The following is a 15,508-nucleotide window of genomic DNA, read 5'->3' as shown; positions in this document are numbered from 1 at the left end:
GGTCCTGGGCATTGGGTGTGGGCCATGGTTACAGTTGGGGTCTGCTCTGATGTGTCTGTACTTGGTGCTACACTAGGAAGATCAGTTTCCTGCTCTGGAGGTCGAGTGGGCTTTGGGCAACTGGCTAAAGAGAGTGCTGTCAGAGCCTGCCCTGACTGGCGTGTCCCACCTGCCATCCCCAGGTGCAGGTTGTAGAGTTGAAAGTTACATGGATTACCAAAAGTTTCTGTCCAGGGGGCACGGACAGCGTCAGCCCCCCACCCTCTGTCATCACCCAGGAAAACCTAGGCAGGTGAGCACGCCCTTACTGCCAGCAACCCAGGGGCACGCGCGGAATAGGCCTCTGGGCCCTGGCCACATGCCCGGGGAGGCTCAAGAACACTGCTGGCCTCCCAGGAGTCCAGCTCAGCTCACCCCCGCTTCTTTCCCAACCAGGGTGAAGCGTCTCGGATGCTTTGACCATGCTCAGCGGCAGCTTGGGGAGCGCTGTCTGTATGTCTTCCCAGCCAAGGTAGAGCCAGCCAAGATTGCCTGGGAATGTCCAGAAAAAAACTGCGCCCAGGGGGAGGGCTCTATGGCCAAGAAGGTATGTCCTTGGGGTTGGGGGTTGGTGGGCATTTGAGGAACTGGCCTTGAGCCATTTCCATGGCCAAAAAGGACAGTCTGTGCTTTAGGCCTTGGGGGGCAGCCCTGATGACCCTTGCCGGCTACTCAGGTGTATACAACTGTCATCCCCCCAGCCTGAGATGCCTAGGGCCAGGCCTGCCCAGGTGCACCTCACAGCCCTGTCCTCTCTGCTCCGCCCTTGCAGGTGAAGCGCCTGTTGAAGAAGCAGGTTGTGCGGATCATGTCGTGCTCCCCAGACACCCAGTGTTCCCGGGACCATTCCATGGAAGACCCAGACAAGAAGGGGGAAACCAAAGCCAAGAGTGAAGCAGAGTCTGCCAGTCCCGAGGAGACGCCTGATGGCTCTGCCAGTCCAGTGGAGATGCAGGACGAAGGTGCAGAGGAGCCCCACGAGGCAGGAGAGCAGCTGCCCCCATTCCTGCTAAAAGAAGGCAGAGATGACAGGCTGCACTCGGCAGAGCAGGACGCAGATGATGAGGCTGCTGACGACACGGACGACACCAGCTCAGTGACCTCCTCTGCCAGCTCCACCACTTCCTCCCAGAGCGGCAGTGGCACGAGTCGCAAAAAGAGCATCCCCTTGTCCATCAAGAACTTAAAGCGCAAACACAAGAGGAAGAAGAATAAAATCACTCGAGATTTCAAGCCAGGGGACAGGTAAACTCAGAATTGTGCCCCTCCCCAGCGGCGTCAGCGTGAAGCCAGGCAGAGTGCGCGTCCCCTGGGTGTGCGTGCCTGTGCTCGCACACACACCTCTGCATGCCTTGTAGTGGCTCAGGGACGCCCATCCGAGACAGCGTAGGTGCCTGGGGTAGGCCCTGGTGGAAAGCGGAGACTGAGGAGTGGTGCAGAGGGTGGGATGGTGGTGGCCTTAAGCTTGGCCTTCTGGGAACACATTTGCCTGAGCTCTCCCAAGTGGGTCTCGTTCTCAGAGAGTGCATGGCCTCGGAACCCTGGGTGAGCTTCCTGTGCACCAGAAACTCATCCTGCCAACCTGGGATTCAGAGTTTCAGGTTACTAAGCCCACAGGGACAGGAAGGGACAAAAAGATTCTCTGCCCTTTCCGTGGGCGGGGGTGGCGTTTGCATGGCCTGCTGACTGGCCTGCATCCGGCAGGGTGGCAGTGGAGGTGGTGACCACGATGACCTCAGCCGACGTGATGTGGCAGGATGGCTCTGTGGAATGCAACATCCGCTCCAATGACCTCTTTCCTGTGCACCACCTGGACAACAACGAGTTCTGCCCCGGAGACTTCGTGGTAGATAAGCGAGGTAGTGCCAGCTCTGGAAGGGCAGCCAGCAGGGTGGTTGCCAGTGAGGGCCCAGGTTGGGGCTTGTGGAGAATGGGCAGTGGATCTGGGGTCAGAGCTAAAATGAGGTCCAGAAGGGGACTGCCCTCATGAAGGGGTCTCACCACTTCCAAGGCGGGGGAAGGTCACAGTTTGCACCCTGCACTGGCTTGAGATGTCGGCTCCTTAGCCGGGATCCCTTAGCTAGTCACGTCCCTTCCTCTGGTTCCCTAGTCCAGAGCTGTCCAGACCCTGCTGTCTACGGCGTGGTACAGTCTGGGGACCACCTCGGCCGTACCTGCATGGTGAAGTGGTTCAAGCTGCGGCCGAGTGGGGACGACGTGGAGGTGTGTGCAGCCCCTACTGCTTTCTTCAGGTGGGCCCTGGGGTTAGATGTAGGACCCGTAGCTCATGACAACCTGTCTTGTGCCACAGCTGATTGGAGAAGAGGAAGACGTGAGTGTTTACGACATTGCTGACCACCCTGACTTTAGGTTCCGTACAACTGACATCGTCATCCGCATCGGCAATACTGAGGACGGGGCTCCTCACAAGGAGGATGAGGTGTGCCTTCCAATTCAAGTTCTGGATCGCTGCTCGCTGCCCTGTGCACCAGCTGCAGTCCCTGATCCTGCCACCAGGTGGCTCTAGGAGACAAGACCTGAAAGTCCTCTGGGCTGAGTGTCCCCAGGGCAGCTGCCCCAAAGTCAAGCTGCTGCTCAGCCCTAGCAGCTGCAGAAGGACTTGTTTCCCTGCCTCGCTTCTGGGGTCAGGCTTCTTCAGCTGCCACTGGTTACGTTTACCAGAGGAGCTAAGTTCTTGTCACGGGCTGGGTGGGCATGATGTCAGTCACTGCAGAGCACAGGAGGGGCTGGGGAGCTGGAGCTTGAGCTGGACCCCCTGACTTTGTCCCCTTTGCCCAGCAGCCATCAGTGGGCCAGGTGGCCCGTGTGGACGTCAGCAGCAAGGTGGAGGTGGTGTGGGCTGACAACTCAAAGACCATCATCCTGCCCCAGGTGAGGCTCTGGCAAGACCCCCTGCTGGGCTTGTGACTATGGCAGCTTGGGCTGGGGACCACAGTCGTGTAGCCAGAAGATGGGCTCTCAGGTCTTCCTGGTGAGATCTCAGCAAAAGCATGAGGGGGCAAGGCAGGCATTCCACACAGCCCTTGGTGCAGGGTTGGGGGCAGCCCGCAGTTGGCCCACCAGCCTCACTTCTCCCAGCAGTCTCTTCCCGGCCATCCATCGCTGGTGCATGTAGACTTTCACAGACCTCCAGGATTTTCCTGGATTGTCAGCTCACTGTGCTGCGAAGAATGCAAGTTCCCTCCTGAAAGGAGATGGAAACTTTCCTACCACCCTTTCTAGAAAGCTCTAACAGAGAAGGAGAGAAAGGAGCTGGTGCAGTTCTAACCCCAGCTGCTGGGTCCTGAGCAGAAGAGCTACATGGGCCCTCCTTCCCTCGCCTCCTGGTTGGAGCCACACAGCCCAGCTTTCCTCTCCTGGTCCACACAGGGGCGGGAGTGGGAGTGGGAATGGCTTGCCCCATCACCTTAACGGCCATTCCAGGGAAGGCAGCAGGATGTGTCGGCCCTTCCACATGTCCCCTCCTGTCATATGTTCCCAGCTCCCAGCGCAGCCCCACACAGGCCTCCTTGGCTGTATCATCAGCTGACGCTGAGCTTTTCAGGTGTAGGGCTGGGCCTGCCAAGGTCCCCTACTGCCTTGGGCAGATGCTGACCAAGTGCACAGAGCAGGATCAGAGGCTGGAACAAACCACTGGCTGGGGCTTTGGGTCCGGCTTAGGGGTGGCACAGGTGAAGGGCCTCTCCCAGAGACCTAGGGACTGCAAAATCCAGAGCAGAGGGCGAGGAAAGAATGGAATGAGGTTGCCAAGGCCTCATGAGCCCAGTCCCCATCAGCTGTGAGGATCATGGATCCCCAGAGCTCCTCCTTAGTGGTGGGGAGGTGACTTCCTGTCTGCATTACCCTGGCACTTCCTTCTGCCCCCAGCACTTGTACAACATCGAATCTGAGATTGAGGAGTCAGACTACGATTCGGTAGAAGGCAGCACCAGCGGGGCATCCTCGGATGAATGGGAAGATGATAGTGACAGCTGGGAGACGGACAATGGGCTGGTGGAGGATGAGCACCCCAAGATAGAGGAGCCCCCCATCCTACCCCTAGAGCAGCCAGCGGCCCCTGAGGAGGACAAGGGAGTGGTGATCAGTGAAGAGGCAGCCACAGCTGCTGTCCAAGGGGCTGTGGCCATGGCTACCCCCATGGCCGGGCTGATGGAGAAGGCTGGCAAGGACGGGCCACCCAAGAGCTTCCGGGAGTTGAAAGAGGCCATCAAAATCCTGGAAAGCCTCAAGAACATGACCGTGGAGCAGCTGCTGACAGGCTCGCCCACCTCTCCGACTGTGGAGCCTGAGAAGCCAACTCGGGAGAAGAAGTTTCTAGATGACATTAAGAAGCTACAGGAAAACCTCAAGAAGACCCTGGACAATGTGGCCATTGCAGAGGAGGAGAAGATGGAGGCAGTGCCCGACGTAGAGCGCAAGGAGGACAAGCCCGAGGGGCAGTCACCTGTGAAGGCTGAGTGGCCCAGCGAGACCCCGGTGCTCTGCCAGCAGTGTGGTGGCAAGCCTGGTGTCACCTTCACCAGCGCCAAGGGCGAGGTCTTCTCCGTGCTGGAGTTTGCACCCTGTGAGTCAGCCCTTGCCCGGTCTTCGCCTTCCCCGCCTTCTCAGGGCTCCTGTTTGTGTCGCCAGATCTGGGTGCAGGGTGGTTAGTCCCCTTGCCGGCCCCCAGCCACTGCCCCCAAACCATTTCACTGTGTGATCACAGTGCTGAGGCCAGGAGCGGCGAGTGGGAAGTCTGTGGGTGTGTTCACCTTTCCAGCCAGGTTTGCAGATGGAGCTCCAGGGCCTCTCCGTGAGGGACTGACTGTTCTCTTTCCCCCTCTAGCAAATCATTCTTTTCAGAAAATTGAGTTCCAGCCTCCAGAAGCCAAGAAGTTCTTCAGCACAGTGCGGAAGGAGATGGCGCTGCTGGCTACCTCGCTGCCTGAGGGCATCATGGTCAAGACTTTTGAAGACAGAATGGCAAGTAGGCTTGGCATGGGCAGGTGCAGATGTGCTTTGTGGGCCAGTGCCCAAGAGGTCACCAACCTTGGGTCCCCAAACCTCTGGGGCTGACTGGCACCTGCGAAGACATTCACCCACCCACCTTTTACAGGGGCGGTCACAGGCTCAGTCAGGTAAGGGCTGTCTCAGCCGTGTGTCCAGGCCAGATGGTTCTTTTTTTCCTCCCTCCTTTAAAAAATTACTTTGAAATAGACCGGGTGCGGTCGCTCACAACTGTAATCCCAGCACTTTGGGAAGCCGAGGCAGGTGGATCACCTGAGGTCAGAAGTTCGAGACCAGCCTGACCAACCTGGTGAAACCCCATTCCTACTAAAAATACAAAAATTAGTCAGATGTGGTGGCAGGCACCTGTAATCCCAGCTACTCGGGAGGCTGAGGCAGGAGAATCACTTGAACCGGGGAGGCAGAGGTTGCAGTGAGCCTACATTGCGCCACTGCACTCCAGCCTGGACAACAGAGTGAGACTCCCATCTCAAAAAAAAAAAAAAAATTACTTTGGAATTAATTATATTATGGTTACTCCTCAAGCCTACTTTTCTTTTTGAAAAATTAAAACGTTACAGATCCTTTGAGTGGAAATGGAAGAGCTAAAGTTGCCTTTGACCAGCCCTCACTTCTGTTTCTCCCCGAATCATAGGCCTCTTCCCACACCCAGAGGATTTTTAGAAGTTTAGTGGGTCTCCTTCCAAACGGATGACCTTTTTTTATATTTTTACATTTTTTATACACTCTCATATTTTCACATTCTCATATGTCACCATAAGTACATGGTATTTTGTATGATTTGTTTACACACAGAGTATGTCATTGTACACATCATCTCTAATTTGCTTAAGACCAACCCGTGTTGATTCATATGATCTAGTTTCTTCCTTTTTACCTGCAAAATAGGACAACAGCAAGTGGCCACACCACATTCCATTTTCCCACTCCTCTGTTCATGGCCGGGGCCTAGTGTCTCTGAGTCATGTTTACTGAGGCAGCGGTGAGTGCCTCCTCCAGGAACAGGCAGGCCCGTTTGCCTGCCACCTTGTTTACTCAACATTCTCTTACTGGGCCTGTGCAGCGAGCCAGGCACCATGCTAGACTCTGAATATGAGCCTGAGGCCCCAGTTCTGGCCCTGTCCTGGAAGGGAGTAAAGAAAAGAAAGAGCAGGGATCCTGACAGCAGCCAAGCGGGGCACTGTTGAGGTGGGCCCGGAGTAGCCACAACCCTGGAACAGGGCTAGGCAGAGCCCTAAGTCCCAGTGCTGCTGGAGATTCTTAATAACGCTTTTGGTTTATTCTTGGGTTGTAGTAAAATTGCTTTTGAAAATCCTATCCTGTCTCAGCTCTGCTGAGGGAAGACGGGAACAGTATTTTTTATTTTGTTCTGTTTTCCCCACATCTCACTCAGGAGAAGAAAAGTAGTGCATTCTCTGAAGGCTCCCAGGGTGGCACCAGTAAGAGCATGCGCAGAGGTTCCCTCACCCCAGCTGGCACTCTGCCCTCCCTGCTTCTCAGCTCATCACTGACATCGCCCATTTCCCTGGCAGTTGAGATCCCACACACACACGTATGCACACACCTGCACGCAACTAGATGCACAGATTCCAGATGTCGATGGAGCGGTGGTCTCCCAAAGCCTCCCTTGCAGTTCAGACCCTCACTGTCAGCTTCTGGTTGTGAGACCATCCCCCTTCCCCAGGCCTCACCAACCTGGAACTGTCTTTCAGCTTGAAACTGCTTGTACTACTTGCCTTGTTGGAGACAAGGGTTGGAGCAGGTGTTTAGAGGAGTTATTTTGTTTCGTTTTTAAAAGACAGGGTTGGCCGGATGCGGTGGCTCACACCTGTAATCCCAGCACTTTGGGAGGCCGAGGCGGGCGGATCACGAGGTCAGGAGTTCGATACCAGCCTGACCAACGTGGTGAAACCCCATCTCTATTAAAATACAAAAAATTAGCCAGGCGTGGTGGCAGGCGCCTGTAATCCCAGATACCCGGGAGGCTGAGGCAGAGAATCGCTTGAACCTGGGAGGTGGAGGTTGAAGTGAGCCAAGATCTCGCCATTGCACTCCAGCCTGGGTGACAGCTACACTCTATATCTCAAAAAAATATATAAACAAAAAAATAAAAGATAGGGTCTCGCTCTGTTGCCCAGGCTGGAGTGCAGTGGTGTGATCATAGCTCACTGCAGCCTCAACCTTCTGGACTCAAGTGATCCTCCCATCCAAGCTTCTTGAGTAGCTGGGACTACAGGTATGCACCACCATGCCCAGCTCATTTTTTATTTTTTGTAGAGATAGGATCTCACTATATTGCCTAGGTTAGTCTTGAACTCCTGACCTCAAGCAGTCCTCCCACCTTGGCCTCCCAAAAGTGCTGGGATTACAGGTGTGAGCCACCATGTCTGACTGAGGAATACAATCTTTTTTTTTTTTTTTTTTTGAGATGGAGTCTCACTGTCACCCAGGCTAGAGTACAATGGTGCGCTCTCGGCTCACTGCAACCTCCACCTCCGGGTTGAAGCAATTCTCCCACCTCAGCCTCCCGAGGAGCTGGGACTGCAGGCACGTGCCACCACGCCCGGCTAATTTTTGTATTTTTAGTAGAGACAGGGTTTCACCATGTTGGCCAGGCTGCTCTCGAACTCCTGACCTCGAGATCCGCCCGTCTCGGCCTCCCAAAATTCTGGGATTACAGGCACGAGCCACTGCACCCGGCTGGAATACAGTCTTAAAGTAATGATTCATGAGGAAAAACACCTGATAAGATGAAAACTCATTTCGAGTATTTCTCTTAGCCAAGGTTCAAAGACTCCAGGCAAGAGCCGGGCACGTGACTGCTCGGGGCTGTAAACCCAGCACTTTGGGAGGCCAAGGCAGGTGGATCACTTGAGCCCAGGAGTTTGAGACTAACCTAGGCAACATAGTGAGACCCTGTCTCTACACAAAATAAAAAAGTCAGCTGGGCATGGTGGCCCACACTGTAGTCCCAGCTACTTGGGAGGCTGCAGTGAGCTATTATCGCACTAGTGTACTCCAGCCTGGGGATAGAGCAAGACCCTGTCTCAAAAAAAAAAAAAAAAACCAAGTAAAAAGATTCCAGGCTGTAATCCAGGCAGAGATTTGTGCTTAGCTTCTCCACTGCTGGTGGCGTCTGGAGTCCCAGGTGCTGCTCATCCTGCGTGATCTGCACAGTGTCCTGAGAAAGAGCAGGTGCAGATGCAGATGCCACATGTAGGACACCCCTTTCCACCCCTGCCAACCTTGGCCTCCCTCCCTCCCTGCCTAGGACCTCTTCTCAGCCCTCATCAAGGGCCCCACTCGAACCCCCTACGAAGATGGCCTCTACTTGTTTGACATCCAGCTCCCCAACATCTACCCAGCCGTGCCCCCCCACTTCTGCTACCTCTCCCAATGCAGTGGCCGCCTGAACCCCAACCTGTATGACAATGGGAAGGTGTGCGTCAGCCTCCTGGGCACCTGGATTGGAAAGGTGAGTATAGTGTCAGGCCCCCAGCCAAGAAGGAGGAAGAGCCAGTGGGGGATAGGGGCCTGGGGAACAGAATTGATGGTGCCCTGTGTGTTTCAGGGGACAGAGAGGTGGACGAGCAAGTCCAGCCTTCTCCAGGTGCTCATCTCCATCCAAGGTACAGTTGGGCTGAAGCGGGGGTGCGGACAAGGGAGGACCAGTGGAGGGAAGTGACTCTGATGGTCCCCTGGCAGGTGGAGGGCAGGCCTGCATGGTGGGCTTCTCTCGCCCACTGAGGGAAGGTGTCCCTCCCCCACAGGTCTCATCCTGGTAAATGAACCATACTACAACGAAGCTGGCTTCGACAGTGACCGGGGCCTGCAGGAAGGCTATGAGAACAGTCGCTGCTACAATGAGATGGCGCTGATCCGCATGGTGCAATCCATGACCCAGCTGGTGCGGCGGCCCCCCGAGGTCTTTGAGCAGGAGATCAGGCAACACTTTAGCACTGGTGGCTGGCGACTGGTGAACCGCATCGAGTCCTGGCTGGAAACCCATGCCCTGCTGGAGAAGGCCCAGGCGCTGCCCAACGGGGTCCCCAAAGCCAGCAGCTCACCAGAGCCCCCAGCTGTAGCCGAGCTCTCAGACTCCGGCCAACAAGAACCTGAGGATGGAGGGCCAGCCCCAGGAGAGGTCTCCCAGGGTTCAGACTCAGAGGGCGGTGCCCAGGGCCTGGCCTCAGCTAGCAGGGACCACACAGACCAGACTTCGGAGACCGCACCAGACGCATCAGTGCCACCCAGTGTCAAACCAAAGAAGCGGAGAAAGAGCTACCGGAGCTTCTTACCTGAGAAGAGTGGCTACCCTGACATCGGCTTCCCCCTCTTCCCACTTTCCAAGGGTTTCATCAAGAGCATCCGGGGTGTCCTGACGCAGTTCCGGGCTGCACTGCTAGAGGCAGGCATGCCGGAGTGCACAGAGGACAAGTAGCTGCCAGGTGCGGAGGAAGGAGCATCGCCGTGGGAGAGGCCAGCCGCCGCTTGCTCACTCCCCGCCGGAATCGCCCCTCTTCCCATGCCCCTCTGTCCCCACTGCAAACCCCTCATTGCCCTCTTCTCCCCAAGGTGAGTTTGATGCTGAAGTGCAAGAAGTGTGTTGAGATGCCGCCGTTTCTATTCTGAAGCGAGCTTTCAACAGGTGGGTCCCCTGTGGCAAAGAAAATCGGAACCCTATTGCCGATTTTCCATTTGTCACCCCAGCAGAATGTCCCGGCACTTGCTCCCTTGCTGTCCCTTCTCAGGTCAGAGGTGGGTGTTCCAGGGCCTGCCGCGGGGCTCTCTGGGCCGGTGCCCTGCAGACCCGCAGGAGAGCACATGTGCCTTGCATGAAGTGTGGGTTGCGCCAACAATTCCCCTGGTCCCTTTCAACCTCTTAAGTTCAACTTGAGCCTCCGTGTGTCCTAGACCCTCCTGCTGCCACCGCCACCAGGTCCTCCCTAGTCCCCCAGCGTCAACACTATCCCTTGGGAGTTGTAGCTGCTGTCACTGACTCCTGGCTATACATGGCCTGTCGACCACATTATAACCCTCAGGTCTGTTGAACTTGCTCTCTAAGAGAGGTTGGGACCAGGCTAGGTTCAGGGTGACGCCCAGGAGAGGTGGTGGCCTTCACACATGCACATGGAGTGAGGACCAGGGAGCTGTGGGGAAAGCAACAGCTGTAGGTGCCTTGCTCTTCTGTTGGAGGCTGCTGGGGGCAAGGGCAGCTGCACAGGGCCAGGGCAAGTGCTAGGGCCCCTCCCCTATCACATGGTCACACTGGGACGTGGCGTGCAGCTCACTGAACTCCAAGCGAGCCAGCCCTCTCTTGGACTAGAAGGCCTACTGTCAGCCCTTCGCTTACAAACTGCAGGCTCAATCCAGAAGGGGACGGCCGGCGGGGGCTCTCCTAGTGCCCAGAGACAGGCCCAGAGGTTTACAAGTTTTCTAAGCTTTTGATAATGTGAAGCTCCAGGCCAAGAGGATGCTGTTGAGCACATTGCAGCTATGTAATTTTTGGTGTATGTATGTAATATTTAAGGTTGGAAAAAAACTCAAAAGCGAAGATATTAACTCTTATTAGAAAAAAAGACAAAAAAAAGCCAAAGCATGATGCGTCTTGTCAGCCTTAAGTGGGCTCCACACCTGTGCTGTGCTGTGACCGCCCAGCCAGCAGAGCTGCCGGAGGACGGAGCTGGAACACACACCATGGCATTTGGAGCCGAGTCAGTATCTTGTTTGAGAAACACCCGGAGTGACTGGTGGGGCTGTGCTTCCCAGTGCATTGTACATGTGGAGATGTGAATGCCTACTGCTTACAATATCTGTATAAAGTGCTGTGTGATTAAACTTTTTTTTACTTGCATTTTTTTTTTTTTTTTTTTTTTTGGGTTTTTGTGGGTTGGCTCATTAGCCAGGCCTGGAGTGACGATTACACCTCCCTCTGCCATTCATCTGGGCTCCGTTGCCTTTCTTCCTCTCTGGGGCACTGTGTGCTTGTGTCCCTCACACACACCCTTCCTGGGGAAGGAAAGACCTTGTTGCCAGGGAAGGCATGTGGCAGTGGGTCCTGGCTTTCCTGGCCAGGTGGGGGCCACTGTGAGCAGCACCCCCCACCTGCCCACGCTGCCCTCCGCCTGCCAGATCTGCTTGCATGCCTTTTGTACTTCCTGTCCTGGAGCAGTCCTCTGGCCTCTTCCTGGCTGGTGGTGTGCTCCTTAAGAGCCAGCTTAGAGCAGCCTTCCAGTGGCTGTAGTCTCCAGAGACCTACAACTGACCAGTTCAGCTCCTTCCAGATTCTGGGAGAGCTGACGTCATAGCACCTGGTGGTGGACAGGTGCCACATCTCCTGGACCCTAAGCCAAAATGGTTACCCAGTTTAGGAGACTTGCATGCATTCTTCCCTGCCGCAGTCTTTCCACTCCTGCCTGGCACTCCTCCACGAGGACAGGTGGGGAAGGGAGGTGGCTGAGGGAGGCTGGGGGAACCCTAGACCCCTCATTGGTGGGGATGACAGACTCCTTTTAAAAAGGTAAGATACTGACCAGGTGCGGTGGCTCACAACTGTAATCCCAGCACTTTGGGAGACAGAGGCAGGCAGATCATTTGAGGTCAGGGGTTTGAGACCAGCCTGACCAACATGGTAAAACCCCATCTCTACTAAAAATACAAAAATTAGCCAGGCATGGTGGCGCACACCTGTAATTCAAGCTACTCGGGAGGCTGAGGCACAAAAATCACTTGAACCCAGGAGGGTTTTTTTTTTTTGCAGTGAGCAAAAAAAAAAAAGGCAAGATACTGCCATTTTTTACTTCTGAAGTCTCCTGCTCCTTGCCAATTTTGGGGAGTGGCTGGGGTAGTGTTTTTATTTTGTTTTTGAGACATTCTCACTCTGACACCCAGGCTGGATTGCAGTGGCGTGTTCTCAGCTCACTGCCGCCTTAACCTTCTGGGCTCAAGTGATTCTCCTGCCTCAGCCTCCCAAGTAGCTGGACTACAGGTGCCTATCACCACACCCTGCTAATGTTTGTATTTTTTGTAGAGACGGGATTTCACCATGTTGCCGAGGCTGGTCTCAAACTCCTGGGCTCAAGTGATTCACACGCCTCGGCCTCCCAAAGTGCTGGGATTACAGGCGTGAGCCACCGTGCCTGGCCCATCGGTTTTCTAATGCCCTTAACTCAGATATTTTCCCTTTACTGCTAAATCTACATGGGACTCTGATGAGATTTTCTGGGACTAGCTGGTTGTGTGGCCCTAGCTGAGACATGCCAGGTCCGAGCTGCAGCCTGTGTGTGGTCAGGCAGCTGGCTGAACTCTGAGGCTGCTTCAGGCTGGAGGTACTGTAATTATCAAGGTAGTAGAGGCACCCCCCACCGTTAGGCTGAACCAGCTCTGGGCCTGAGTCCCCCACCAGAGTGACTATGCCTGAGGCCAATAAAATCCATTGTCCATCCCAGGGGGCAGTATTGGCCATCATTAACATTAAATTCTATAGTCCTGGCCAGAGCAAGAACCCATTCTCTCCCCAGTCACCAGGACAGGACCAGCAGGCTGAGAATGTCACTTTATTTGGATTTGGTTCATGGGGTGGGGGTCCTAAAACAAATTGGAAGGCCTTACACAGGCAGCTGGGCCCAGCCAGCTGGGCTCCTGACCCCAGGACCTCATTCTGGCCTGTCCCCCCAAAGCATAGCTTCCACCTTCTCACCCTTCTCCAGAGGAGTCTCCTCCACCCCACAGGAGCTGTGGACAGGCCCTGCAGCCCTGGGGAAGGAGGAAGGGTCCTGCAAGTAGACACTAAGGCACAGCGTGGCCCAGGGGTCATAAGGGCTCTTCTGGAGGTGGCGTCTGCTGGGGCTTCCAGCTGGGCAGGGGCTCCACGCAATCACTGACCATCCAGAAGTAGTTTGGGTGCACCTGGCCCTGCACAGCCTCGCTAACCATCAATTCCCCATCCACTGTAAACACACCTCTCCCATCCTCAGGCTCTAAGCGGAAGGCGACCACAGGCATGTATACCAAGTAAGGGCATTCATATTCCATATGCCTGCCCTTCTCCATGGCCAGGAAGAGGCGCAGCAGCATGGCCCGAGACACTCCCGCCCGCACATAGAACAGATGCATGACACCAGCTGCACAGCGGCCCATGGGTGCCGCAAACATCTCGCTGCCCAGGTGCGAGTGCAGCAGCGCTAGCACCAGCACGAAGTCCTGGTCGGGCACCACTGTCCAGTGAGAGGGCACTGGCTCCTCCAATGGCACAAGGTGTGCATCTACGGGGCCCTGCTGGACCACAACGGGGGAAGCAGGTGTCTTAGAGCCGGCTCTTCCTACAGGGAGGTAGGCCAGTCGGCCACGGTAAGTGCGCAGGGCTGCCAGACGCAGGAAGGTGCCCAGAGTGAAGCGCATCTCCCCCAGGCGCCGATACTTCTCACTCTCTAGGTCCACATCAGCAATGAAGCCCCAGGCCAGGCTTAGCACAGAGAAGAGGCGCAGCCCCGAAGCCGTGTGCAGAGACAGCAAGTTCATGGGCGACAGTAGCCGGCGGCACAGCAACCGCGTGCAGTTGGTCAGGAGGTCTTCATTGGTGACCTGCTCATAGCTGCAGGGGGAAACGGTCAGATGAGGCAGGACAGGAGCCCCCATGCATCCCCCCCTTCCTCCTCCCTGGGAGTGGGAGCCGGCAAAGCGCCATGTGGTCCCTGGGGAGTTGGCAGGGCTGATAGGTGACAGATGGAGCAAATGGAAGCAGTCAGTTGGGGTCACCAGGAGAGGGCCCCAAGACTAAGGGAGAAGGGGAAATGGAAATGACCTCAGCCTATGGGAACTTAGACAAGAAAACCCCGCAGTAGAGGGGCACAGACTGGAAACAGGCCCACTCTGGCCCTGGGCTCTCACCCAGCATAATGGTTCAAGGAAGCTGCCAGCGCGTTGCCAGAGCCTGCTGGGAGGCTACACAGGGGCTTCTGGATGGCGGTCTCCCAGTCAGGCCGCTCCATGAGCCCGTTCACCACCTGTTGAAGCACACGTGGCCTCAGCCCGGGTCGCACAGCACCAAGTCCCAGGCCAAGCCGCATGCCAAGCCGCGCGGTGCGGTCCTCACCTCGTGCATCAGTCCGTCTCCAGACATGACCACCAGAGCGTCCCAGCGGCCCAGCTCCTCCGACCGCACCAGCTCCCGCGCATGGTTCCGCCGCTCTGCAGGGAGACCGGCAGCCATCAGGACTGGGGGTCCCGACAGGGGATGCTCCCAGAACCCCCTCGAGAGGTACTCACCAGTGAGCATCAGCGTGAAGGAGATTTCAGCCTCAGCCAAAAGGGGCTGCACGTGACTCCGGAAGAGCTGCAGGGCCTTGCCCTTGCCGCCACGCGGGTTCAGCAGCACCAGCACGCGGCAGGACCGCGGGAGCACGCCCCGGGGGCCGCCCGCTGAGAAAACAAACCCGAAGAGGCCGCGTCCGCAACCGACCACTAGGGGGCTACGGGTAACAACGGGGCACTGGTGTGGGAACGTAGTGTCCGCAACACCCGGGTAATTTGACCCTGGCCAGAGGAGCAGCCTCTGCTGGGAGCCCTGGGGTAGGGATGCGGCGCTCCTGCCACCCCCTTCCTTGGCTCAGACGCGGCCGGCTTCTGGCCTCGTGAGGGATAGTGTTTCTCTCGATCGTCCACACCCCCGTTCGTCCAGCTGGGCGTTCCATCATTCCTGGCGAGGAACAGGAATCCCCCTACAGCCCTTCCCAGCAGGGACCCCACAAACCTGGATCCATAACCTCGACCCGTGGCTCCCTCTGCCGGGGGGTCCCTGGCGCTGTCGGGGCACTGCCCGTGGCGGCGGCTCCTGCCTTCAGCTCCTTATCGGTGCTGCCCAGGCGGGCGTCGCAGGGCCGGCTGTGGGGCTCGCCCTCCCCGTCCGGAGCCGTGGCTGTAGGAGCACCGGCGTCATTCCCTGCGGCGGCTGGATCTGAGGGAGAGAAGACAGCGCTGGCGGAGTCCGGAGCCGCAGCTCCCAAAGGCGGGGAGGGCCCGACTAAATCCCGGGAACACGCGCGGGGAGTTGCGCGCTCCCGCATCGCCCGAAGCCCGTGGGGCGGGGCCCTAGGTTCCCGGGACGTCCAGAGAGCTGAGGTCTGGTGCCTCCGAGGGCGCCGCCGTCGTGTGACTAAGCCTCCAACCCCGGAGGAGAAGAGCGCCTGCTCCGGGGCTTTCCTCCCTGGAGCTTCGGGTTCGGTTCCGGCCGACGGATGAGTCAGAGCCTCCGACGGACTAGCTCCTCACCCCTCAGGGCTGCCAGGGGGAGGGGAGCCCAGCTGCGTAAAAATCCCAGAACTTGAGCGGACATTGCTGGGACGAAGTTCTGGGCAAGGATCCCGGCCCCAGCCAGTCAGGTTGCCGTGTCCCCTGCCCGGAGTTCCAGAGCGGTGGGAGCCGCGGCGCGCTCCTCCTGGGG

The 15,508-nt window shown here is 56.9% G+C and overlaps 2 protein-coding genes across 2 annotated transcripts in view; one reads left to right on the top strand and one right to left on the bottom strand.

Moving 5' to 3' along the window:
• The window catches only part of UBE2O (ubiquitin-conjugating enzyme E2O), an 18,917-nt gene extending 7,910 nt beyond the window's left edge, over positions 1-11,007 (top strand). Inside the window, exons 4-15 of the mRNA XM_011983740.1 lie at positions 183-292; positions 436-586; positions 812-1,284; positions 1,744-1,898; positions 2,150-2,262; positions 2,351-2,479; positions 2,839-2,931; positions 3,928-4,624; positions 4,886-5,022; positions 8,339-8,542; positions 8,639-8,696; positions 8,838-11,007. Of these exons, the coding sequence (XP_011839130.1) occupies positions 183-292; positions 436-586; positions 812-1,284; positions 1,744-1,898; positions 2,150-2,262; positions 2,351-2,479; positions 2,839-2,931; positions 3,928-4,624; positions 4,886-5,022; positions 8,339-8,542; positions 8,639-8,696; positions 8,838-9,508 (2,991 nt within the window). The 3' untranslated portion in view covers positions 9,509-11,007. The remainder of the gene's footprint in view (positions 1-182; positions 293-435; positions 587-811; positions 1,285-1,743; positions 1,899-2,149; positions 2,263-2,350; positions 2,480-2,838; positions 2,932-3,927; positions 4,625-4,885; positions 5,023-8,338; positions 8,543-8,638; positions 8,697-8,837) is intronic.
• A 1,598-nt stretch (positions 11,008-12,605) lies between these two features.
• SPHK1 (sphingosine kinase 1) lies at positions 12,606-15,502 on the bottom strand. The gene is made up of 6 exons (XM_011983862.1): positions 15,337-15,502; positions 14,819-15,022; positions 14,335-14,487; positions 14,162-14,256; positions 13,957-14,072; positions 12,606-13,660 (listed from the first exon to the last, which is right to left on the bottom strand). Exons 1-6 carry the CDS (start codon positions 15,398-15,400, stop codon positions 12,880-12,882), a joined length of 1,413 nt encoding a protein of 470 aa, XP_011839252.1. The 5' UTR covers positions 15,401-15,502; the 3' UTR covers positions 12,606-12,879.
• Between the last annotated feature and the right edge of the window lie 6 nt (positions 15,503-15,508).

The sequence above is a fragment of the Mandrillus leucophaeus genome, unplaced genomic scaffold (genome assembly GCF_000951045.1).
Source record: "Mandrillus leucophaeus isolate KB7577 unplaced genomic scaffold, Mleu.le_1.0 Scaffold1, whole genome shotgun sequence".
In the NCBI taxonomy this organism is placed as follows: Eukaryota; Metazoa; Chordata; class Mammalia; order Primates; family Cercopithecidae; genus Mandrillus; species Mandrillus leucophaeus.
This window is presented reverse-complemented; position numbering and strand designations above follow the sequence as displayed.

What these genes read in the sequence shown, in the direction of transcription:
- SPHK1 (XM_011983862.1), bottom strand. Translation starts at nt 15,400, where the DNA reads ATGTCCGCTCAAGTTCTGGGATTTTTACGCAGCTGGGCTCCCCTCCCC. An exon ending in GGTCGAGGTTATGGATCCAG is followed by an intron (nt 14,488 to 14,818) that starts GTTTGTGGGGTC and finishes TTGTTTTCTCAG; the next exon opens with CGGGCGGCCCCCGGGGCGTG. An exon ending in TCCTTGAACCATTATGCTGG is followed by an intron (nt 13,661 to 13,956) that starts GTGAGAGCCCAG and finishes TTCCCCCTGCAG; the next exon opens with CTATGAGCAGGTCACCAATG.